Source organism: Salvia splendens, unplaced genomic scaffold, assembly GCF_004379255.2.
Source record: "Salvia splendens isolate huo1 unplaced genomic scaffold, SspV2 ctg1007, whole genome shotgun sequence".
NCBI lineage: Eukaryota > Viridiplantae > Streptophyta > Magnoliopsida > Lamiales > Lamiaceae > Salvia > Salvia splendens.
This window is the reverse complement of record NW_024598545.1, coordinates 10,693-35,630: the sequence shown is the minus strand read 5'-3', so window position 1 is coordinate 35,630 and position 24,938 is coordinate 10,693. Positions and strand designations below refer to the sequence as shown.

The 24,938-nt window shown below is 36.3% G+C and overlaps 2 protein-coding genes and 1 pseudogene across 3 annotated transcripts; 1 reads left to right on the top strand and 2 right to left on the bottom strand.

The window, feature by feature from the left end:
• Positions 1–6: 6 nt before the first annotated feature.
• Positions 7–7,070, bottom strand: LOC121788272 (annotated as a pseudogene).
• Positions 7,071–14,013: 6,943 nt separating this feature from the next.
• On the bottom strand, positions 14,014–17,009 carry LOC121788270. Its single transcript, XM_042187014.1, has 2 exons — positions 16,404–17,009; positions 14,014–15,558 (listed from the first exon to the last, which is right to left on the bottom strand). Exons 1-2 carry the CDS (start codon positions 16,643–16,645, stop codon positions 14,181–14,183), a joined length of 1,620 nt encoding a protein of 539 aa, XP_042042948.1. The 5' UTR covers positions 16,646–17,009; the 3' UTR covers positions 14,014–14,180.
• A 1,878-nt stretch (positions 17,010–18,887) lies between these two features.
• Positions 18,888–24,423, top strand: LOC121788268 (ribonuclease 2-like). 2 transcript variants are annotated; one of them, XM_042187009.1, is made up of 9 exons: positions 18,888–19,209; positions 22,196–22,224; positions 22,418–22,491; positions 22,624–22,725; positions 22,839–22,842; positions 23,064–23,155; positions 23,654–23,815; positions 23,965–24,043; positions 24,152–24,423. In XM_042187009.1, the coding sequence occupies exons 1-9, from the start codon at positions 18,977–18,979 to the stop codon at positions 24,193–24,195; spliced, it is 819 nt and encodes a 272-aa protein (XP_042042943.1). In that variant the 5' UTR covers positions 18,888–18,976; the 3' UTR covers positions 24,196–24,423. The 2 variants fall into 2 exon arrangements, with proteins under 2 accessions (XP_042042943.1, XP_042042944.1); XM_042187010.1 differs by lacking the exon at positions 22,196–22,224 and having other exon boundaries at positions 18,889–19,209.
• Positions 24,424–24,938: the final 515 nt, after the last annotated feature.

Sequence of the window (24,938 nt, the reverse complement as noted above, 5' to 3'; positions counted from 1 at the left end):
TGGAGAAATCAATGTTGGACTTTCGGCGGCCATAGGTCTTAACGGAGAAGCCATGGATGGTGGTCTGGTGACGAGATTTTGGCCGGTGGAGCTGGAGTTCTCGGACTATCCCAGACTTTACCTGCTACCTGTGGCGGAGGTTGGAGGGGGGACATAAGCTGCTGAACGTGAGGGAACAACAAGAGGCGGCGGCGGTGGAGGTGGATGCGGTTTTGGAATGCTGATTTTCACCGGGGATTCCGTGTTTTCTGATCAGAGAAACTCGAAATCCGCGGAGATGACTCTTCGCTTCTCCTGGAGCATCTCTCCGTGATGATGAACTTGGCGGCGATGGAGATGCGGATTCCTTACGCAACAAATCTCGCGGCGGAGGAGAGGACGTCGATTGCCTATGCAGCAGCGCAATATTCTGAATCTCAATCAGGTCAGGCGATTTCGGAATCGAATTCCTAGGCTCAAACTGTTTCCTGGCGAAAGACTCAGCGAAATGGACCCTGACGGAGAGCCCCTGCCCGATCCAGAAGCCGAAGAAGAGTAAGTTGAGGAGGAATTCGAAGTCGAGCCGTTGAAATTCTCCACATCAATGGCAGCAAACGCTCTTCTAGAAGCTGATCCGGCGCCAATCGAACTTTCCCTACCGTTTAACGAGCCGTTGGAGAGTAGAACTCCTCATCTTCATCATCTCTGCTCGACGCCACGTCAGCATTGTTCCGATAAATCCTGCGTGAATTCTGCTGCGCGTTCAACGGCGGGTAATGGGCGGAGCTCCGGCGAATCCATTTTCCTCGGATTCAAAGTGCGATTGTCGGCAGGGGCGCTAATGCTTCCATTGTAGGCAATGCCGCCGCCGGCAGCGGCGGCAGCATGTGAATTGACCAAAGTGCCGAGGTACAGGAACTCTGAGCTGGTCTGTGAAGGCCTCTGAAGCTTCGGAATATGGCGGTTATCAGGAGCACCGCGGAATATGGTGGCGGTAGTGGTTGTGCTGTCGGATCTATGCGATTTAGCGTGGTCGTGCGCGGACGATCTGTCGATTCTCCTGCGCTTGCGGAAGTGGATGAAAACGGCGAGGGCGAGGATGACGACGGCGCGGAGACGGCAGCAACAGCGACGGCGATGAGCTTGGCTGAGGCGGATTTGGAGTGGGGGAGGTTGAGAGAGTGATGTTGGCGGGGAAGGAGGCAAGGGAGGTCGGGGAGGGGCGGAGGGGGAGAAGGATCGGAGGGGAAGAATGGAGTGTTGTGTTGGGGGTATTAGTGGAAAAGGGGTATTTGGGGGTGTGGTGGGTGGGGGGCGGTGGGGTGGGTGGCGGGCTGGGGGAGGGGAATCCTCCGGGAAGAATGGCTGGTGAAGAATGCGGCGGCGGTGGACGGCGGCGGTGGCTGAGGGCTGCTCAGCCAGGACAACAAGAAGAGGAGGAGGAGGATGCTGAAGGAGGGCATTGATTTCTCTTGTGTGTGTATGTCTGTGTGTGTGGGTGAGAGAGAGAGAGAGTAAATGCGAGATTTGAGGGTGGATGAATGTGAGAATATGACAATATCCAGTCACATTGCACACAGCAGAGAGAGAGAGGATGCTACATCAACACGGTGAGATGAGAGTGAGTGAGAGTGTGGGATGGAAGGAAGGGATACAGATACTGTAAATAATTGAGGAGGAATAATTAATTAATTAATACTACTAGTAAATAAAGAGGTAAATAATTAGGAAAGGAGTAATGTTTTTGCATGAATGAACTAATTAAGCCAGCTAAGACTCAGCTGTGCACCTTCTACGTCCAAAGAGTATGCTTCCTGCGTGACGTCACTACCAAATATGATTCTCTAACTTCGCATTACATAAATTTAATAAGTTGTTAGCACTCCCTCTAAAAGAAATAAAAATGTCGTTCCACTTTAATCATATTCCCTACCGACACTAAAGTTACCCATAATTACACAACCAACCATCTTCAAGTTGAACCGGACCCAAGACTAATTTCATTCAAAATTCAGCCACAAACAACTTACTAATTCAATCTAAAAATTCATCAAAACAAGATTAAATATTACACCCCACGAATAAAATACAGTAATCACTTGGTCCTCATATAACAATAACACACATGAAGTAGTGCATATGCAATTTCGATGTATTTGGTGAGGAAACTAATTCGCCTTTTTTTTATCTTAAATTGACTGCACTGTCAATCAAAACATAAATGGTCACAACCACCGACCAACTCGTTTTTATCCCAAACTACTGTGGTTGTTTTCATTCAGGTTCCTAAATAATTTGATTTTCCAATGATCAAATTATATAATTGTGCTGCTAGTTGAAAAGTGGCGATGAGTTGAGGACGTTGAGGTCGTTGTCCGAACCAGCTATCCCAAAATACGCGTGCCAAATCCAAAGCCCGTAATCAGCTACGGCCTCCAGGATCATCGTGGGATTCTTTCCCTTGTAGCCGGACGTGTAGAACCCCTTCCAGGCTGCGGGACAGTTCTTCCACTCCCAATGCATACAATCTATGCTGCCTAACATACCCGGGAACCCATGCTGACTCCCGTGCATCCGCAACAATCTTGGCAGTCTTCGGGGGTAGGCGTTCGGAGATACTGATCACCGAATACTTCTATCACTCCCAGACAGAAATTCTTCAGACATTGCAGGGCAGTCGTCTCACCGATGTGGAGATACTCGTCCCACATGTCTGCCGCGCCTCCGTAGGCCAACTGCCGGATTGCCGCAGTGTACTTTTTGAATAGGTGTGTGGCCGGGTCTGCCAGCCGCATCGTGCCTGAAGCGGAAATACAGATATCGAGACTCCAATGCGTTGACAATACGCATAAACAGGTCCCTGCTCATCCTAAAAACGACGCCTGAAAAGGTTGGCGTTGAACCGAGGCTCCTGTGTGAAGTAGTCTTCGTATAGGCGCTGATGTGCAGCTACGTGATCCGATCAATCACACTGCGGCGGTGGACCACTGGGGGAGGTCGAGGTATCGCCGGCTGCAAGGCCCTTTCCATCCATTGGTTTATCGCGTTGGTCGTATAGGCGTCCAACGCTTCGGCCATTCGACGTTCGTACTCCTCAGCATCCCTCCGCTACCACCACTACCACAGCGTTACTCATTTCGCGTTGTTGCTCTTGTACATAAATTAAGATAGAGAGAGTACTCGTTAAAAAAAGTGGTGCGAATGAAAATGACGAGCAAAGCGCGTATATATAGTGTTTCGGAAAAAAAATTTTAAATTTCGCGCTAGGCGGTGCGCTGGGCGATCCGGGCGCTGCAATAGCGCCGAGCGGATCGCCAGCGCTGCGCGGTTTCTCTCTCCATTCGCCCGCTGGGCGACTGCAATAGACCGCCCAGCGCCGGTGCTCGGCTGGGCGGTCGGCTGAGCGGCATTGTGGATGGTCTAAATAATTTGATTTTCCAATGATCAAATTATATAATTGTACATTCTTTTGTCCCATTATGCGGAATGTACACTTCCGCAATATAAGAACAATCTCTACTGCTGACCTTTTGGCCTAAATCTAGGCACATATCACGAGACAATAAAACATCCCACATTTTTTGCATATTAAATTGTGGCCCCAAAATACATTTATAATACAGAAACATCATAATTGAATTATATCCCCCACATCATAGATTATTTCTCTTAACAGCACAACTTTTGTGAGTGAAATTACTTGTGGTAAAATACTGAATGCACTTTATAGAATAATTGGGTAAAAATGGGCGATACATTTTTGTAGAATAAACAAGCATGCAGCTTCTAAGGAAGTAGTAGTAGTAGTAGTATCTAATTAGGTTATGGCATATATCGTTATTATTATTATAAGCTTTTTTTGTTAACCTTTTCCCTAACTTTTTCTTAAGTTGCTTATTTATAGTATCCTGTTGTGGTGGATGTGGACGTGAACATGATACAGATCATTCTCTATTCTTTTATAGCAAATCTTGATTGAGAATTCAAAATTAGCAAATAAATAATGCGATTGGTTTCATGTAATTAATTTAAATTTATAGGCTACAAAGAGAAGAAGAAATAACTCTGTATTCCAATTAGTATATGAATAATGACATGATGAAATGGAATTAATTCGACATAAGTTAATTACTCTCTATAATACTTCGTCGATCTTTCCCTTTAATAAAATTAATGTGTCATTATATACTTATTATGAAATTACTCTGTTCTAAATTTTCATTCTTCTTTAATTTGGGTTTTATGAGACCAAGTCAGTGATTGTCAGATATCTATAAATTCAGAAGCAGATGACCCTTCTTTTGGCTTTGTTTTGGGTAATGATTTACTTAAAAATCAATGAAGATCGTAATTTTTATTTATAGCACTTAAGAACTTAATTAAATTCTCCATTCACACACATACAACCAGTTAACAAGTACTAATTGACACTTCACCAGATTGTTTGACTACTCTTATGATAATTAATTTAAAGCATAAAATATTTCAGCTTAATGATATTCATCATCTATATTAGAATGAAACACTAATACGAATTTCAATAATGCGTGAATATATTAACTGAAAGTAGCTGTAAATATAAAACTATTAATATACGGAGTATTTTCTTACCTGTCAAGTAGCTCACTAAAAAGTTGCAACATGAAATAAATGACCATATAAAAACTCCTAAATGAATAAAACTTTCTATAAAACATACACACACTATGTTGCGTCTGAATGCAGTTGTTCTAATTAAATTGTAATTAAAAGTTGATGAGTCTTAAAACAAATTCGAGTATAGACAAAACTCATCTAGAAGCATAGCCTATCTATTGAAATTCGAACACATTTTACACTTTGAAGTTATAAATTCAACTTATATAAGTCGAAAATATCATTTTAATAGAGTTAAGTCAACGGAATTTGGCTGCTTTTTCTCGTCTTCACACGTGAGAATTTCACAAGTACTCGATCGGAACTTGAAGTAAATTTAAGTCTATAAATCATTTGCTTGAATTATTTTAATATAATAGTAATATTGTAAAGTTTTAATCATGTTACCACTTACCACAGATCTACAGTGACTGAGTTAATCGTGGTTCGGGTAAATGAATAATAGAGTAATTATAGTCTTGTGATTACTACGGGAACAAAAAAGTGTTAAAAATTATTCATAAAAGAAACTAGTGGTGTTATAGTATTACTATATTCTTACTTTTTTGAGACAAAGATATTACTGCAGTCTACTCCTATGTCACAACCTTGGAATATGGGATGCATAAATTTTTCATATCTAATTATTTTTAGAGTAATGCTAAATGATCATATTATGGCTAGTCATAATCTTAAAATATTTTTAAACTTTTGTGCAATTAATGTTTAATAGTTGAAATTGATGCATCTAGAGAGTAATAATTTTTTAAAGACTAATCTATCCTCAAATATTAAATACTTTATGTAGTAGAATATGGAGTATTTATTTACTTATGTAGTAGTAGAATATGGAGTATTTAACAATATACTTTAGTTATATAATTGAATTATTTTTATCAATTTTAACTATTCTAATCTTTAATTATTATAAAATTATTTAGTAATCAACATGCACTTATTTGTAATCAAACACGTACATATTTTTGATTATTCAAAACGAGGTAATAAAAATTATTCAGATTATTTAATAGTATGTACTGAATAATTAAATTTGAATCCTAATAAATATATTCCCGATATTTCAATTCTATTATTAGTGAGTATTTATGTTTAAATTCACTTGTTTAATAAAATAATTTAATTATACTATATATTATTTACTTTATATGGCAGCCGAAATATTTACTCTATATACTTTATTAGTGATTATTTACTTTATATACTTTATTTTAATATATTTAGCTATTAATATATCTTTATTATTTAAAAATCTTCTGTCCCGTGCATAGCACGGGTGGTAAAACTAGTACTACATGTAAATACAACAGTGTATTGATATAAAAGCAATTCAAATAGTTATACTATAGATTAATTTACTGATAATTTATAGTGAAATTGATACTATAATAATAATAATAACAATAATAATAATAATAATATTTATCAAAATAATTCAAATATAATTATTTACTATATTTTAAAATTTATAATTAATTTTAAATATAATATATATACATTTAACCTTGGTGTTACTATATCACAGACTACTCACTAATAAGGAAATGTAATTCCACATTGTCATCACAACCTACTCACTATTTCTCCCTCTTTATTCCTAAATATGCTATACCATATAATAATAAAAATAAAGTAGTAAAAAAGTTGAGTAACAAATTACTCTAAAAAAAGAATGGAACAAATAAATTAAAAAGAAACTACAATTAAAGACTAAGGGTAGTATTGTCAACTGAATTAAGCATTAAATGAGACAATTAAATTATTAATATCCAAATATACCTATATTTACTGAAATGTCATTATGGCCAGCCACATTATGGCCATGTAGCACTACTCTTATTTTTATTACAGTTCTACAACCCTATTATCATACACTTTCTTGATTATGTACGACTCCAACCACTTAGATCTCAATTTTTCATTAGAAGGAAAAAGTTTTGAATCATATAGAAGAACAACATACCCAATTCCCCAAGCATAATTCTTTTTTACTTCTCATGCTTCGCCTTCATTGCAAAATTGTCAAGCTCATTGAGATGAATACAATATTCCTCTCCTGCTTTCAAGAAGTCCAAGTCTAATATGATTTGTCCTTCACCAGTTCGTATGGAAGATGACATGATTTTCCAAAAAAAGATAAGCAGATATACCTATTTGAGTTTGGTAGGCCGTTGGGTAGGTTCATAAGGCGTCATTAAGACGTGAAGATCAATCCTTCCAATTTGTACTCACCCTCTTTTGTAGCACTTGCTTGATTTCTCTATTGGCTACCTCTGTTTTGCCCATTATTTAGCTTATGCATGGTACCGTATGGTCACTCCATATTTTGCAAGCACATTATCCAACCACTTGATGTTAAATTATGATCCATCACTCACAAGAGCACCTGGGTCGTCAAATCGAGTGTAGATGTTCTTTCTTATGAAGTCGGTCACCATCTTTGAATCATTGGTTTAGGTACGAATTGCTTCAAACTCATCTTGAGACATACTCCAAATTCAAAACATGCAAACTATACAAGTTTCTAAAAAAAACATAGGAAAATAGCCCATGGAATATATCCTGCATACATAAATAATTCTAGTGATTGTGATCTCTTTCTATTTAGAAATTCTTTTTAGTCCGTTGACACTCATTGCATTGAAGAACGAATTAATTAGACATTTTCTCAGTAAATGTCTTAATTTAATTGAAGTTTAGTTATTTTCCGAAATTACACGACATTAAGACGGATTTAATTGGCGAGATGTTTTTTTTATTTATGAAGTTAATGATTCGAGTTAATTACATAGGTAAATGGTAAATCATTATAGAAACTTTCAGAAAAATGCAAATTTGTGTATTATTGTTATTTTCCAAAATTAATCCTTAGAAACACAAGCACTTGTAACGATAGGAAGAATCAACCAAACTAATAAAAAATTAATTCGAACACCAGACTGAATAATAGTGCAAATCACTCAAGTCAAATTAGGGAGTAGTAATAACATAACAATAACAATAAAAGCAAAAACACTAAAAAACTGTAGAAACAAAAAACACATGCATGTTAATTCTAGAATCTATTATAATCACATAATTTGTCAATCGCTTCATTAAGTATGACGACTATGTTGCCAATAAATAATTTGATTTTATCTTTTCCGAGGAAAGACTACATAATTCCATTTTGAAGAAGGTGAAAAGTTAATAAGTCAAGAAAGAGTGAAGGGTGAATATCAGTTAATAAGTTAAGAAAGTGAAGAGTGAAAATCAAATAAAATGTGTACACGACATAGTTCGTACCATGGTAGTAGCACCGACACTTCGAGTTAAGAGAAAAAATAATAAATAATGTGGAGTGATATAGTTTGGACAATGAACGTTGGAATATGTTGAGATCTTTGACTCATAATAATGTGGGGAATTTTCCAAAGTGTCTTTTCTACTCAACTATTGTATAAAATAATAATACTAGTAAATTATCATGTTTTTATTTTAAAATTATGTTATTCTTTTATGTCGACAGTGCCCCTCGCATAAATCTATTCTTTTTCTAGCTTTTCTAGTTTTAACGTTATAATAACTTTTGCTTTAAATGAACTTTACACTAGGTAACGTTGTCCTCTTTCACCTAAATTTTTTAACATATGATAAGAGCCATCCCCAAAATAAAAACATGATATATTTGGCAGAAGGAAAAATAATATTTTACTATTTTAATGGAAAAATGTTAAATTTGAGATTAAATATATGCGGAGGTATTTCATCTATCAAATATTAGCAAATAGTATGATCCTATTATTTAATTACATGAATATTTTCTTTGGAGCCTCATTATGCTAGCTAAAATATCAATTACTTACAGATACTTCATCAATATTGTTATGTATAATTCCATGCATGTGAAGGTGGCCAAAAACGACACCATTTTTACCTTATACATGAGTGGGACTTTGTAACAACATGGCATTATTTTAAGATATGGGGACACTTTTTAAATAAATTGCTGCTGAATAATTTGTTATATAAATAATAAAATATTTTTAGTTGTTATGGAAAGAGAACGTGGACTGAATGTGGAAAAATACTATGATAAATAAATAAATAGTACTATATTAATAGCCAATATGCACTAAATTAATGCAGGCCATTTTGTCTCTTCATTGGAACAAAAAAAACCCAAATTGTGGCCGACAAAATTTAGTAGTAATAAACTACACCATATAGTTGTTTATAAAGAAACGGAATCGATGCGCATTACCTCTTTTTCATAAAATAGTAAATTAAAGAAAATACTACTATCTCCGGCATGAAAGTTTGTCTCAATTTACTATTTCGATTTGTTCCTGAAAATTTGTCTCATTTCACTTTTTATCATTTTTTTATAGTGGACTCATATCCCACTAACTCATTCCTACTCACATTTTATTATAAAACTAATATATAAAAATAGAACCCACATTTCACTAACTTTTTTCAACTCACTTTTCATTACACTTCTTAAAACTCATGTCAGGTCAAAATGGGACAATATTTGGGGGACGGAGGTAGTAAAATTTTAGAAACAATTCTAAATATAATATGTTCGGATTTTAGCTCTGTTAGGATGGGAGCGGAAGGTTACTAATTTAGAACGCATTTGGACTTTTACTTTACTACTATATATTTAATATATGTGAATATGTTCAAGTAGTCACACAATTAATTTCAAACTATACACTTAATTATATAAAAATATCCTGTTAAATTTCCGTAACATTTTGTTAAGCTTGATCAAATAAACAGATTCACTTTTTAGGAGATACTAGTATAATTTTTACTAAAACTTTAACATGCATGGAAACCGAATAAAAATTTTAGGATATGTAAAAAAAATGCAACTTTTTTTGTCGGACGAATAAAGTACTCCATATGTATAGTAAGATTTCATCTTCATGCTATCCTTGATGAGAATGCTTCGGCATTGTGCATATTTCGAAGAATATACATATAACATATCCTTGATGAGAATGCTTCATGCTAACATAAAATATTTGTGTAATTATATATATGCAGGCCAATATGTATTTGACTTATATTTGTGGTCAACAATGAGAGAGGTTCATTAGTAAGCATATGTTAAAATTTTCACTTTTACACATTTGCAGTTGCAATTCAACAAGCTAATGTGGTTTGGTGTTAAATTTTTTTGGGTGAAATTCCACCACAAGTCCAAAACTGCCGACATAATTTCACTGTTTTTTTTTATTTCGTTTTATATTTTGTAATTTTTTTAGCTTGCACCGATTGACAGAAGAATAGGTTGAAGAACAATCATGGAAACAAGTCGGTCTGATAGAATCAAACGTGTCAAATTCTTATTTATTCCGTACTTGCTGGTTCATAAATATATGAAATCTTTGTTATTGTATTCCAAACATATACCCGGATAAAATGATAGTATGATGATTTTTGGTTAATCAAATCATTTAAAGAAAGTCAAATTTTAAGAATTAAAATAACGATGTGTTGATTTATTATTCAAAATTAATTTTGATTTTCACATACTCATGATAACGTACGTAGGAAAGTGTATAAATCAGATCATTATGATAGTAAGGTCATTATAGTGAAAACCTCAATAAAGCCAATATAAATAGATTTAATTATGCATTAGTTTCAATTTATTAACGAATCAAACAAACAAAACCAAATTTTATTTAAATTTAAATCGATTCGAATTAAAAATCCGACAAAAACGATTTGATTCAATTGGGGTATTCAGTTTTTGAGTATTTTGCTCATCGTTTATTTATGTACGGATACAATAATCTGCGTGCTACTGATACATTTTTAAACTACTATACTACTCCATTACAGTAACATTTCATTTAGTATGGTGGCAGTACTGTGGAGGCATTGTTAAGTTAATGACCCACCAAATTTTAGTAACGATCTAATTAATTTTTGTGTGATTTTACTTTTACACTCAATCATAAAACCATATCTTTGCAAATCCGAGTACATTAATTACCGACTATTTATAAAAATGTCAATTAAGTGAACTGTCCTAACGGTAAAATTTTTGAAGGGGTGATTTAGTTCGGCATGTTAATTAATAATGTCTTGTCTGTTTTTAATAGACTAATTAAATGTAAATATGTTTTTGTACATTTCATTAATTTTATCATAGATTGTTTCCCCTTCACGAATTATGGAGAAAATAAAGTTAATATTACAAACCTTCTTAGTATTATGCCTATGAAAATTGAATATTGTTGGAATCGTGCTTGGTCAAATGACTTTGACTAATAATAAATGTGACAAGACCTTTAATTTTTTGTGAAATTAAATGCAATAGCTGTGTCGATCTACGTTCCGAGTAGATGACCGTAGTATATTCATTTTCTCAAATCCGATTCCCGGTGAGTGAGAAACAATTTATTAAAGTTGGTCACAATAAAGCTAGATATGAGTTATGAGAAAAACTAATGAATTAATTAACTGAGTGTTAATTATCCCACATCGGGGATGATAAAAATCTTTGATGAAGTATTTAATAAGATGAATTATTATGTGTAATAATTATCGTGGAATAAGACGGGTGACACGCGCGCGCCGCCGCTCGCCTGCGAGCCGTGCACCGGGCGCCATGTGCCTTGAGCCTTGGACTTGGATCTTGGCAATTGATCTTTGGGTGGTCTTTGGACTGTTCTGTGGAGCTGGTCATTGAGCGTGGTTCAAGCCCCGCTTATTCTTTTTAGACCACCTCAAACTCCACGCTAGGTCCGTGCTGGACCCCGACGCATAACGGGAGACAAAAGGTCCCCGATGGACCCCGACGGTACATGGTGTATCCCGTCGTGTAGTGTGTCCAGATGCATCGTGTCTCTTCAGCTCCCAACAGCTAGTGCACCAGTCAGTAACCCCCGGCGGTTACGGTCAATGGCCTTGATGACAGACATTATGTCTGTTGACTCCAGCAATCCCTGCGGGTGGACTTGGCCTATAAATAGGCATGCATCCTTTGCATTCTTTACACAACAAACTCAAGCATCCTTGCATACGCGCTCTCTCCCTCTCTGCATAATCTTCCCGTCGAAGCTCTGCCCTCGCCTTACTCCAGTTCGCCGGAGCTCTGTTGCTAGCAGTGCTGCTACTTTAGAGACGAAGTCGTTTTATCTTTGGGGACGACACGCCAAACCGAGAGCACTACTAAGGCGTATCTTGTCTTGCGGAAAGAGGACTCCTCGACTCGGCTTACCGTTTTCCGTATAATTTTTCAGTTGTTTCCGTGTAATTTTCTCCTTGATTTCCGTGTAATTTTCGCCCGGCAAGTTTGTATCTTAATTTCAACAAATATATTTGTTATTTTTCAAATAATTCGTATATGTTGTTGTTGTAATTGTTAATAATTCATGATTTTTGTTAAATGGCTAGTCAATGACGATATAAATTTTCATTTTTCCCAAGTACTAATATTGGAAACATACTACTAGATTTAAAAAAAAATTGTGACATTTAATTTTCTAATAGAAAACCAAAAAGTGACATTAATGATTAGTATACTTTTTATATCCGGCTTTATATGGCAGAGTAATTTTACGTTCACTTTATTATATGTATTTCAGACTCATCATAATGATGGAACATTATTATAATCACGGTGAAATAATTGTCGCGCGTTAGTCAGTTTTCTATTATTAGAATAGAGAAAGAAATAAAGGAAGAAGCCTTAAAACCAATTAGATCGATAATTTTCTTAGATACTAGCTACACCTACACGCAATAAATCGATAATCTTGACATCAAATCATATTAATATCATAATAAGTAGTTTAATTGACACTTCATAGTTCGTTGAATTTAGTGATTCAATTTATTATTTAAATACTTTTATCCGCCCGTATGTTTCTATTTAAAAATACATAACAAAATTCGTGTATTAAATTACAAACCATATTCACAGAATATGAATGTATATTATTTGATGCAAGTTGGTTGCTCTACCATTAATTATTCAGCTAATGCTAACTAATAGTGTAACTCATGAATTACAGCCAACATTATTTATCCTCTTTTTTTTCTTTATTTACATTTTCATCTCCGAATCTGGACAGGATAATATTGCCAAACTTTTATGTCGCTCCATATTTTTAAGATAATGTCTCAATGCAACTGACTTTTACTACACCTTTTCTAAAGAATTGCTGCACCTTTTCCTTTCATTTTCTAGCTAGTTTCATAAATATATATAAAAAGGAAAAAAAATGTTATAGTTACAGTTGATGGCCTCGTTTTATATTACTCCATAAAACTAGAGTATGATTTGGATTAGAAACTTCAATTTCAACTCTTACTCTAATATCTGTTGCCACAAAATTGTTTAATAAGAGTTAAATTATACTAATTTAAAATTGTAACTTCAACTTCAAATTCGAATTCCAATTTCAATATAATTCCATTTATGCTATAAAAGGAAATTTAAATTCAATTTAAAAAAAATTAATTCCAGTATAACTTTAATTCCAAGGTACCTAACGACTTTAAATTTTTATAGAATTTCAATTCCACCAAAATTTTAATTCTATGGTACCCAACCTTGTTGTTTGTCAAGGAATTTATGGGTTATAGCTTAAATAGTTAAATTCCATTGCATTTAATAAATAAACCGCAATTTGCAAAAAAAAAAACGTATAAAAATGAATGTAAATGGAACAAATATAGGTATAGTAATAGATAAGACAATTTTGCCTATGCGACTTTAGATATATCGATAAAAAAAAATCGGAACATGCATCGGATACCCCCTTGGCACCGCCATCTTATTCTTTGGCAATATTCATAACATTTTATTTAATATCGATGAATATAACTTCACTTCAATCTGAAAATCAACATTACATGATTGCACTGATTATCGTAGTACATAACTTTCTTCTCTTGACAAAGATTGTCGTGCATAACTTTCACTGCAAGGGATGTTATTTATCATTATCATATCGTTTATATTTATACTTGTACGTTTGTATAGACACTAAACTACGGAAGAAGTTATTATATTCATAAGTTGGATTTTATATAGTACTTACAAAAAAATACTTAAGGAAGAAGAAAATAAACAACTGAAATATTGCCAGAATTCAGGGCCCTTCTGATTCCTTCAATAACCCTTCTCACCGACAAACTAAAATTTAATGTTGGAATCCGAATTTTCAAAATTTTAAACCTCTTTTACTAGTCCTAAATGTTTACTCAAAAAGTTTGAATTTCAGAAAATGTAACAGATATTCTCAACAAATTAAATGATGTACTAGTACTTTTCTTTATCAGCTTAGACTTGCAAATATTATAGATATTCTATAAACAATACTACTCCTCAACACAAGACAAATATAATCACTTCACACCCCAATACCATTGAAAGGAAAAAAGGCTAATATTAATAAGGGTGTGTTTAAATCGTTTGTATCTGTCTAAATAATTAACTACTTACAGGTATAACCAAGAAAACAAGGCATATGAGCATTGAACAAGTAGGCTATTAGATGTAAACAAGAAAGTAAGTATATAATCGAGACTCACTGTTAAAAATTCCATCTTGGAGATGTATGCAATGCGCTCTGCCTCGGCCTGCGTTTTTGCTGCTGCTCCATGTCATGCCTTTTCTTCATAATGGAGGAAACTGTTGGACTATAGTAGTCATTGCTCCTTTGAGATGTTGCACCTTGTGAGTACACCTTCCTCCCTTGCGTGAAGTTCTGGTGCTTCTCCAGATTCGAGCCACGAGCAACTGAGTTTTTTGGGACTGGACCCCATCTGTTGTGGCTCACACAGCTCTGGCTCCTTCCTACCTGATAGAACCTTCCCTCCCTAGGGCTTGTGTAGTTCCGGCTTTCAGCTGTTTCGGCCGAGTACATTGTGGTTTCTCCTTCGCTGCTGTATTCGTGTGGCAAATCCTGAAACTCAACGGGGGAAGAGCTCGACTGGATGCCAGTCTTGGCTCCATCGACAGACCCCGTTGACTCTACATCCAGGATGGGGCTCGAAGGTCCCTCGGGTGGTTTCTGAATCAGGAAATCCTTGACGTAGTTTTGATCGGAGCTTGGTGGCATCATTTTTCTTGATTGCTTAGGTGATGGTGCAGCTTTACTTACCCTTGGAGGGAAGTTGATGTCCAAAAGCTGGATTTGAGTAGTAGCAGTAGTAGCATCGTTGTTCCTAACTGGGCCTGAGGTCAGCATTGGGGATTCGTAAATCTCAGGAGTTGGGATTCCGGAACCTTGCCGATTGCCACTTGAGGTCTCATCTTGGACTTCCACTGTGTCAGGGAGGACAGCTGCTGAACTCGCTCCAGGTTGCTCTACTGGTTTGGAGGAAGATGGTGTCACCTCATTCTCACCTTCGGTCAACTTAAAGACGCGCCTCATGGTGAATGATGCACAAGAATGCTCACTTTTCTGACCCGAGGACATCAACCGGATCAGAGGTAGTTTTGGTTTGTTGAGCTCATCAAGGTTCCCCTCCCAATGCTGATTTAGCCAATGACAGATGACGGGTATAGGGATGCCAAATTGCATCGGGGTGTCTTTCTTCCACGACGACGTAGACGATGATGAAGTTGAAGTAGATTTGGCATTTGGAGAAGTTGCAAGCTTCATAGGATCGCAAACCATGAAGGAGAGATTGCCATGAGAATCAAAACCAGCAGAACCCGGGCTCCATGTTACTCCATCAGTTGATAACTTTATCAGATTATCGGTAGCTATCACTACCTTTCCTTCACCAACGGCCAACTCTGGTTTATCTGTGTACCCTAAAAGATAAACAATAGTTCCCAGCTCCAGATTGGGTTTCGAGCAAGTCTTTAAGTAGTGAGGATGCTGCACGGGAGCATTCGACTCACCATCAAAAGCATCAAGGCCTACCATTGTCAGGTCAAGAACAGAGCTTGTAATAAAGAACCTGTCCCAAATAGATCATCTTAGACAGGAAGATCAATTATTGGTGAAAGTATTGGCTCTATGTTCCTTTAATTAAAAAACCAACTCTTATCAACATAATCAAATCAAGGTCAAGGTAAGGCATAAATCTCGCCACGACAAAGTTGAACTACCATCACTATAAGATAAATCACAGATGTGCAAACATAAATATCAAATATACTAATAAATCAAGGCTCAATAATTGGTAATCATAAAAGCACGAGGAGGTCGAAAGTAGTCAGTTCAACTGCATTTCCAATTTACACATTACCATAAATCAATGAAATGAATGTCTCCTCAAAAAGAAAATGAATAATACTTCATGTGTTTGGTGGAACTTATTCATTGCATAACAGTTGCAGACGAAGATACCAAGAGGCTGTGGCACCATCCATGTTTGTTGTTACTGTTCTTGTTGGTATTCCCATCATTGCAAAATGATAACCGTAATTGCTACCATTAACCATAATGTATCTTAACATCAATCCCATTGTTATGATCCCTAATGCACATCACTCAATTAAGTGTAAATTAGAAACAAATTCAGATTAAAAATCATCATCTTTAGTCAACAAATCCAACCTGAGATGAAGACTATCACATGAAAAACAAATCAATAATCAACTGGCACATCAACATCCAACCACACATCCACTTTTTTCGCAAATCAAACAAAAAGAAGAATCTCCAATTACCACACAATCACACACTTAATACACATATATACATTCAAATAGACAATAGATAATGTGAATAACTCAATAGAAATATAATCACTTGAGAAAAATAGAAGATTAAGCATTTCAGATAAAAATCCAAACCAACCGGTGGGGAAAAAGGGTAGCAGAGAGGCCATTGTGGAGGCGGATCTCGGCGGCTTCAGCGGCAGTCACGGAGGGGAGATTGGCATGGGTGGTGAGCAGCAGATTGCGGTGGATCAAGAAGCCGGTGGCGGCGCCGTTGATTCGCGCCATGGCCGGAGCCTTGCCGGAGAAAATTGCGCCCTTCAATCTCTCCGACTTGCCCCCGCCGTTGCAGAAACACCACGAGTCCCCCAAAACCCTCATTTTCTCCCCAATAATTCGTCTGCAATAGCGAAATTAGCACCCTCGATAAACAACAAACCTTGGATCCACAATGTTGAGCTGCAAAAGGAAGCTCATTTCTCAGTTTTCCATCATCTCTCTCAGTACATAAATCCAGCTGGATTTGATTAAATAAAGGCAGTAGTGATTAAATTATACTACAGTAGAGTAGATGAATTGGCAGTGCGGGGAAAGGGGGATTTTATTAGCGGAGAAGGTGGCTGAAATCCGAGCTCCATTGCAACACCATAGATATGGAATTTGGGTGAAGCTGACGGCTGCGCTTCAAACTAATCATCGCATTTTCACTCACAATTTTATTCTTTTTCTGCTTCTGACATTTGAGCCAGCGTGTGCATTTATCTCTGTAATTTTCCTTTTATTTTAACAGCAAAATAAAATAAAATTTTGGGATAGTTTGTAAGTAATTTCAAAAAAAAAGTTGGGAAAAAGTTATTGCATTTCTAATCTCATTTTAAATCACATTTGCTTTTGTTGATCGACTCTTTTAATTTCCATCTCAGTAACTCATCTAATTATGTGTTACTTATAAAGTTAGTACATTAAATTTAAAAAAAGTCGTCATTCTAAAAAAAATAAAATAAAATTCAGATTATCCTAAAATAATGGAGTAGTAGTATTCCTTTTAATATACATTCCTAGTCATCAAATAAAGCTAGAACAATAAATGTATAAAAAGTTCATATTTGAAATTTATTTGTCGAAAAACAATAGGAAAAGGAAGAACTAAAATAAATTTAATATTTTAAAGTTTGAATTGGGTTATTTATAATAAATAGAACCCATTGGAACGAAAAGCCATAATTAAATGCTCGTGGTTTTATTTGTTGAAAAAAACCTATCTAAATCACATAAAACAAATGAGTCCTTTTTCAAAAAGTCTACTAAATATAGGCAGACACGTTAATTTGATTTTTACACCGAATTATTCCTTAGAATTAATCTGGACATATAACAAATTCATTTATTACTAGTATTAAACCAAAGGGTGTAACTTTATTTGTCTATTAAAATCTACTAAAAATCGTATAATTTAATTATCCATTATTGATGTGGGGTTGTAATTGGTTTCCAGCTTTTGTGGCGATGGACAGGAATACAGATTCATCAAACTTAGCTTTGGAGTTTGGAGTTTGGAGTAACGCACATGCAATTAATAATTTGTTACATACTAATATAATAGTATTATTTAATTTTTATAGTAAGACAAATTAGTTGGTATTTTTTACTATTTAATTTAAAAATTAACTGGAAACATGTGGAATTCAATAGAAATTGACTCTTAACCTTATGATGATGACGACGGCCGATGCATTAACTATTTATGACTTTGTAATTGGAACGACAATTACGTGCACATCCAAGTAGTCCAATTACCAAATCTTGAAAATTAAAGAGAAAAAAAAGTGTGCGAAAACATTGGTCACTTACAACTTACAAGCATGGCAATAGACTAATTCAAAATTCATAACTGAAAGATATTAATACCAGTTTAATGAATTATTGTTAGTATATACGAGTATGAAATAGTATTCATTTATTTTATAATAATGTTTATGAAGTATTTTTAATATAAAATGGAGTACTTAAATTTGCCCATTATGCGCATGTACATTTTATCACTACTCTAAAAAAATTACGCCTTTTAATTTATTTAAACTTTGTCCTTCATAAACAAAATCTTTCCCCACTTTTCGCTTTTTTATACTAATATCAAAATCTTTGACTATTATGAATTCCATAATTATAGGGGATTGATTATAATACAATTATATTTAAAAACCAAAAAATTGAGCGTTGATTTATTTCTATTTAAATTATTTAAGGGTACATTAGTTAAAACATATAATATGATCATAGAAAATAAAAATAAAGATATTATGACATATAGATATTAATGACGATTTTTTAAAAAAAATTTACTAGTATATAAAAATAAATTTTACACTAACTTTTTTCCATATGAATTTTCTCTATAATTTCTCAAATTTGCACAAAGTTAAAACAAGACTTTAAATCATGAATAAAATCAGTACATAGAACAAGAAATAAGGATAAATAAATTTCGTATATATCGGTTCTAAGTTGTAACTAAGATAGAAGGAAAATGTCTAATAAAATTATACTCCTACATTATTCATCCACGGAAAAAAGGCCATTAGTTATTAAAAATTTTGTTGATTGTGTATGCTTAATTCGAAATTAAACAGTGGTGTTTACTTTAAGCGAAAGAAAAAGGTTAATCGTCAATATTTCTCCGCTTTCCGATATTGCGATTTCTACTACGATTCGATGGCTTCACTCCCCGCGCGCCTCAAAATTCAATGCATTGTCTTGGTAACTCTTTGGATCGGATCATCCAGTATTGCAGATACCAGTACTAGTTCGGATTTGGGGGAGTTGTTGGTGAAATCAAGCAATCAGCAGAGAGAATTTGATTTCTTCATGCTATCTTTTCTGTGGCCGGGAACAGCCTGCCTCTCATCCGATGGTGAATGCTGCCCCTCCAATGCCTGCTGTCGCCGGTAAATTCAATTTTCACTCCACCTTGTTATTGGACGCTTTTTCATAAGTTCTAGATGATAACAACTGAATTGAGCTGAATGAGTCTTTGTATAGGATTCTTCTTTGAGGTCAATAGTTGTTGCTCTTTCTCAATAATCTCTGCTCAAATGTGGTTGGAATTGGTTCAGTTCAGTTATTCCCTACTTCAACTTCTTGCGCATTAATGGATTAGAAAAACAATTGCCAGTATACCATCAAGCACACTGATGTGTTAAGCCTAATTTTTGAAGGAAGACAGACTATTTGCAGGTTTAGTTTGAAAGATTATATTCATGATTAAATATTACTACTATTATGTTTGGTTCATTAGATTGAATCTCACGACTTAATCCTAGAAGGATAATTATATGCTAATGAGGCATAGCTACCCCCTCCAACTAAATTAATCCCGCAACTTAATCTTAGATGAATAATCATATGATAATGAGCCATGCAACCGAACAGCACCTTAGTGATCATCTATATTTATTTGTACTATTTCAATCTGATTTATGTGGAGGTGCTTTTACTGTACAATGCTTCGTTTCAATAGCTTGGCAGCCTTGGTTATAAATTCTTGGAGTTGGCTTTTTTATTGTTATACATTATGACTAGACCAGAAAAAATTGGGAGATGAAGATGAGAGATAGACTCACCACCAGTCACCACCCACAAAAACAATAAATCAAATAAGCGTTCTTGATAGGAAATTTTACGCGTTGAGAGATTTTAGAAGATAATGACATTAATATAAAAGGCTTATCCTCTTGAGTAAAGGCCAAAAGTGGTCCTGAACATATGACGATTTTACGATTTTGGTTCTAAGCATTATCTTTTGAATTATTCGGTCCCTCGCAAATAAAAATGGGTCACATTTGGTCAATTTTTGACCGTTCCGTCAAATTTGACGGAAATTCCCCCCTCCAGCATCTTCGCCGCCAAGCTCCGCCATACCATCACCTTCGGTCCTCTTCCTCCCTCTTTCTATCTCTGCCATGTCCTTCTCTCGCTCTTTTCTTCTCAATTAGAAGTTCCAAATTGAAACACGACCTTCTCGGTGTCATCCCCCTCTGCCTCAGAATCGATTTCGCGGCACCCTCATTTCTCCTCGGACATGTCGGCTTCCGACTCCCGGTGTTATGCCGCTGCTGCTCACCGTCAAGTCGTCGTCTCGCCTCCTCTCCCTCTCCCTCACCCTCGACCCCTCTATCGACCACCTCCCCCTCGCCCTCGTCGTCGTCCAGGCACCCTCCACTACGGCTGCTTCCCCCCGCCGCAGTTCCACCTCCTCCTCTCAAATCGTGGCTGCGGCAACACCGGAAGGCGGCGTCGTCGCTAATTTTTCTGGGAGATGAAATCGATTGGATACGCCCCCGATTGCGGCACCTGCAATTACCTATTTCTAACTCTTTCGAAAATCGTTCAATTTGGGGAAGCAGTGGAGGTGTTGAAAGGGATGGGGAGGGCGGAATGCGTCCCCGATTGCGACAGCTACGGGGGATTGATTGCTGAGTTGAGCGAGGCGAGGAAGGTGGACGTCGTGGCGGAGGTGGTGAGGCTGAGGGATGAGACGGTGACGACGGTGGGTGAGGCTGAGGGATGATGGAAGGTGGACGCCGTGGCGGAGGTGGTGAGGGAGGTTTGGGTTAGGGTTTCCGTCAAATTTGACGGAACCGTCCAAAATTGACCAAATGTGACCCGTTTTTATTTGTGAGGGGCCGAATAATTCAAAAGATAATATTTTGGACCAAAATCAAAAAATCGCAATATGTTAAAGATCAAAATGGGGCTTTAGTCAATATTCTAATCTAATTAATTAAAGTGAAATTAAATAGGCAAACCCATCTTCTTGTTTATCCTTTTTGGGAAGCGATTCGTAAATCTGCTGTCGTTGTTCCACGCCCGAGATCTCCGGCTCCACCACCAAAAATCGTTCTAGCACCACCACCACCACTCCCACGCCAACCCGGACGACGGCAACAACAACGAGAACAAGAACAACATCTCCCTAAGCCTAAAGCGCGGCACGGCCGTGACCAGAGCTACAATGGCGGCGGGAGAGAAGGGCGGCAAGGTGTCGCGGCGGCCACAGGGTTCAGGGGCGGCCGACGGGGTCGAAGAACAAGCCGAACCGCCCATCATTATCACCTGCGATAGGGCCAACGCGCTGCGGTCCCAGGGCCAGGTCGGCGGCGGCACAGTCGTCACCATGGCCGCCTCCTTCTGCAACGCCGCCTACGAGTGCCTCTCCCTCGAGGAAGAAGAGGCGTCGCGCCCAGGTGATGAGCGATCCCAAAGCAGCGGAAAATCAAATTTTCCGATGAGAATTCAGTCGATCGATTGGATCCCGAGCGACGCCGTGAAGCCACCGGTGTTTAAGTCTCAGCTTAAACGGTTGTTTGACCGTTCGTACACCAACGTCCTTCGTATTTCGTCCGAGCTCGGTCTGTTTGGATAAAATGGTTCAGACATGGAGGATAACAACGAGCGTCCTCCGCCTCCAAGAAATGCGCCTGCAACCGCTGCAATTGCTTCAACGGCAATAGCAGTGATAGCTCCAACGGCGAGCTCGACCAAGAATACTCTCTGCGTACAGATTCTCCCATATCAATTTCAGCTAATTCAATTCCTCCTTCAAGGCCATTTTAATGGTTTAGATTAGAATATTTGATATTTTTTTAAAATAATGATTTTGACTAAACCAATGTTGACCGTCATTTTTTAACATTGCTGTCCAAAAAGGACTAAATGTGGCCCGTTTCCAATTGTGCAGGACGAAATAATTCAATAGATAATGTTTAGGACCAAAATCGTAAAATCGTCATATGTTTCGGACCACTTTGGGCCTTACTCTATCCTCTTCCATATTTGTTGATGAAAACTTGTTTTGTTATTTTGACTGCTGCTTGAGCATTTTCCAATATATGTTAAGAAGACTTACTAACGTTTCTGTTTAATTTGCTTCAGTTCGAGTGCCTTGACAGAATTTACTATCCGTAAGTGAAGCTATCTCATGCTTGAACAAAACCATGTAGTGGTATGAGTTATCGGTAGTTTGATATTTAGCAGATGCATGTCTATTTTTTTCATTCATGTTTATGTATGCGGCGGATGTTGCTTCCATATTGAGATTAAGAAGGTCCTATTTATGGTATATTTTCTATGTCCATGTCTCTCCTTTCCATGCAGATGGACTTTGGCCTGATTATAATGACGGGACTTGGCCAGCATGCTGCCCTGGCAAAAGATTTAATATTAAAAAGGTAAGTTTCTAGTTTGCACTGGTTTGCTTATTTGAATGTTTTATATTTTAGAAGAAATATATCTCAAGCATGTAGTAATTTCTCCTTTAATTTGATATGCTTCGTCCAATTAATTGATTTTTGTTGTTTCAGATTTCGACATTGCTAAGCACCATGAAAAAGTACTGGCCATCTTACAACTGTGAATCTTCTTCAAATTGCCATAATGGAACGGGGCTGTTCTGGGAACATGAGGTTTGTTGATGCACATTCCTTTAAAGCTGGTGATGCCAAGAGAAGAAACTAACGATACTTCCTTTGTTGCTGTTGTTTTTGGAATACTCGGATTGGAACGCATCTGGAGACAGTGGGGTAAACTTCTTGAGAAATTTAGTTCTACTTGGTCAATATCTTTCCTTTGTGCCTGAAATATTGGTAATTTAGCATCTTGTGCACAAAGCAGTCTGATATCAATAACCATCTGTTATAACTAAAGATGATTTAGTAGTGGTTTCAACTTAATGCTTTGAGAAACTTGGAGAATACTTCAACTGGGAAGGAACCTTATTTCATCTTCATACATTTTTTTACAGAAAAACATGGACCTTGTTCATTTCCAGTCATAAGAGATGAATATGATTACTTCAGGACAGTTCTTAACCTCTACTTCAAATATAATGTCACGGTAATATAATGCTTTAACATTGAGCTTTTCAGTTCATGCAGAGTATATTTTATTTTCACCAGTGAAAAACTATGTTTTATTTTGATGAGTATTCAAACCGTTGAAGAGTGTGTTCATCTGATTACAAGAATGCGTGTCATATGTAAAGTAGAATTAGAATGAAAGTCAGTTTAGCATAGACTATTGTTGAACATATTAACTCCATGAATCCTGAGATTCTACTTCTACCTTCACATATTCTCATATTACCTATTGGTATAGTCTTCACCAAAAAAAGGTTCAGTTAAAAGATGCAAGATCTCCAAATATATGTATTGACCGTCTATAATGACTGGGTGCTTGCGTATGTATAATTGTGCACTTTGTTCTGTACTTGGTTGATTGCTTGCTGGTTGATCATTAACTTGTATGACTTCAACTGGCTTATCGATCATTAAGTCGATCAAAGTTAGAAGAGCATACTGGAATATTCACCCTATGATATATATACACAAGCAGGAAGTTTTAAGAGAAGCAGGCTATGTAGCATCAAACTGTGAAAAGTATCCTCTTGGAGGCATTGTTTCAGCTATAGAAAAGGCTTACCATGCCACTCCAGCACTTGCATGTTCTGGTGATGCTGTCGAGGAACTTCGACTCTGCTTCAGCAAGGACTTCAAGGTCTGATGTTTTTGATATTTTAGTATATTCCCTTGTTTTTGTGATTTTTTTTCTTTATCATTAGTTGTTGGATCAATAAACTAGGCCATCAGAGATATAACGTGCATTTTTGATACATCCTTTTTTTCTTGTTTCGAGAACTATTGCAGTTTCGGGATTGTGGCGTTGAAATCCCACCAGAAAGTTCCTGCCCCGAATATGTCAGCTTACCGAAATTTATTTCATCGGGTGAGTTCAACTGTTTGAAGCTGCTTCTTGAACAATACGAGTTATGTCAATTGTCTGATAAACAAATTCATTGCCTTCCTTAGCGTTCAATCGTCTAATTTATTGCAGGTCTTGGGATCAAAGAAGCTAAAGCCTTAAAGTTGGAAACATGAACGACGATACCTCTACGTTGAGAACCCAAAGATGTGATGATAAAGCGCAACTCAAAAGATGCTTTGTACTAGTATCTGTTATGTTATTTCTTGGACTGCACATGTGAGGATATGTTAGTACAAGGAGGAACAACGATTGAAAACATTTGTTATTTGTTTCCATATACTCGTTGTCATTACATCTTACACTATCTTTAAATTTATTTCCAATGCTTGACACATGAAAAATACTATACTAAATTCTCGAGGCTACATGGAGTGTAGTTCAATTCAACTCCAGATTACTAAAGACTGCTAATAATATTCCGAATATAAAAGAGTGCTATTAATATTACGGATGTATATAGCATTATATTCGAAGGACTTCTCATTGACATAAAATAGACACATGGAATTAAATAAGACAAAAAGATAATGAAGAAAAACTTAGTAAAACTCCCCTCCAATAAATAGGTTGGAAGTTTATCGATCCTCTTAAATTGTGAATAAACAAGAAGAAAAATTAAAATTAGGCAAAAAAGTAAATTAATTAACATAAGAAAACAAAAAAAAACATAATTTTTTTTATTTACATAAATATAATGATGTTAATGCTTAATGTCACTAATTGTAATTCTATGTCCACCATATAGTAAATATACAATATAGTGTTGAAGAATAATACTCTATCAATCTCAGCAAAAGAACCAAAATAATGGGTGGGAAAACAGAGTTTTTTACCCATTTCTGGAGTATCATTGGAA

What these genes read in the sequence shown, in the direction of transcription:
- LOC121788270 (XM_042187014.1), bottom strand. Translation starts at nt 16,645, where the DNA reads ATGAGGGTTTTGGGGGACTCGTGGTGTTTCTGCAACGGCGGGGGCAAG. An exon ending in GCTACCCTTTTTCCCCACCG is followed by an intron (nt 15,559 to 16,403) that starts GTTGGTTTGGAT and finishes TATTTGGGACAG; the next exon opens with GTTCTTTATTACAAGCTCTG.
- LOC121788268 (XM_042187009.1), top strand. Translation starts at nt 18,977, where the DNA reads ATGGCTTCACTCCCCGCGCGCCTCAAAATTCAATGCATTGTCTTGGTA. An exon ending in TCCAATGCCTGCTGTCGCCG is followed by an intron (nt 19,210 to 22,195) that starts GTAAATTCAATT and finishes AATTTGCTTCAG; the next exon opens with TTCGAGTGCCTTGACAGAAT. An exon ending in AAAGATTTAATATTAAAAAG is followed by an intron (nt 22,492 to 22,623) that starts GTAAGTTTCTAG and finishes TTGTTGTTTCAG; the next exon opens with ATTTCGACATTGCTAAGCAC.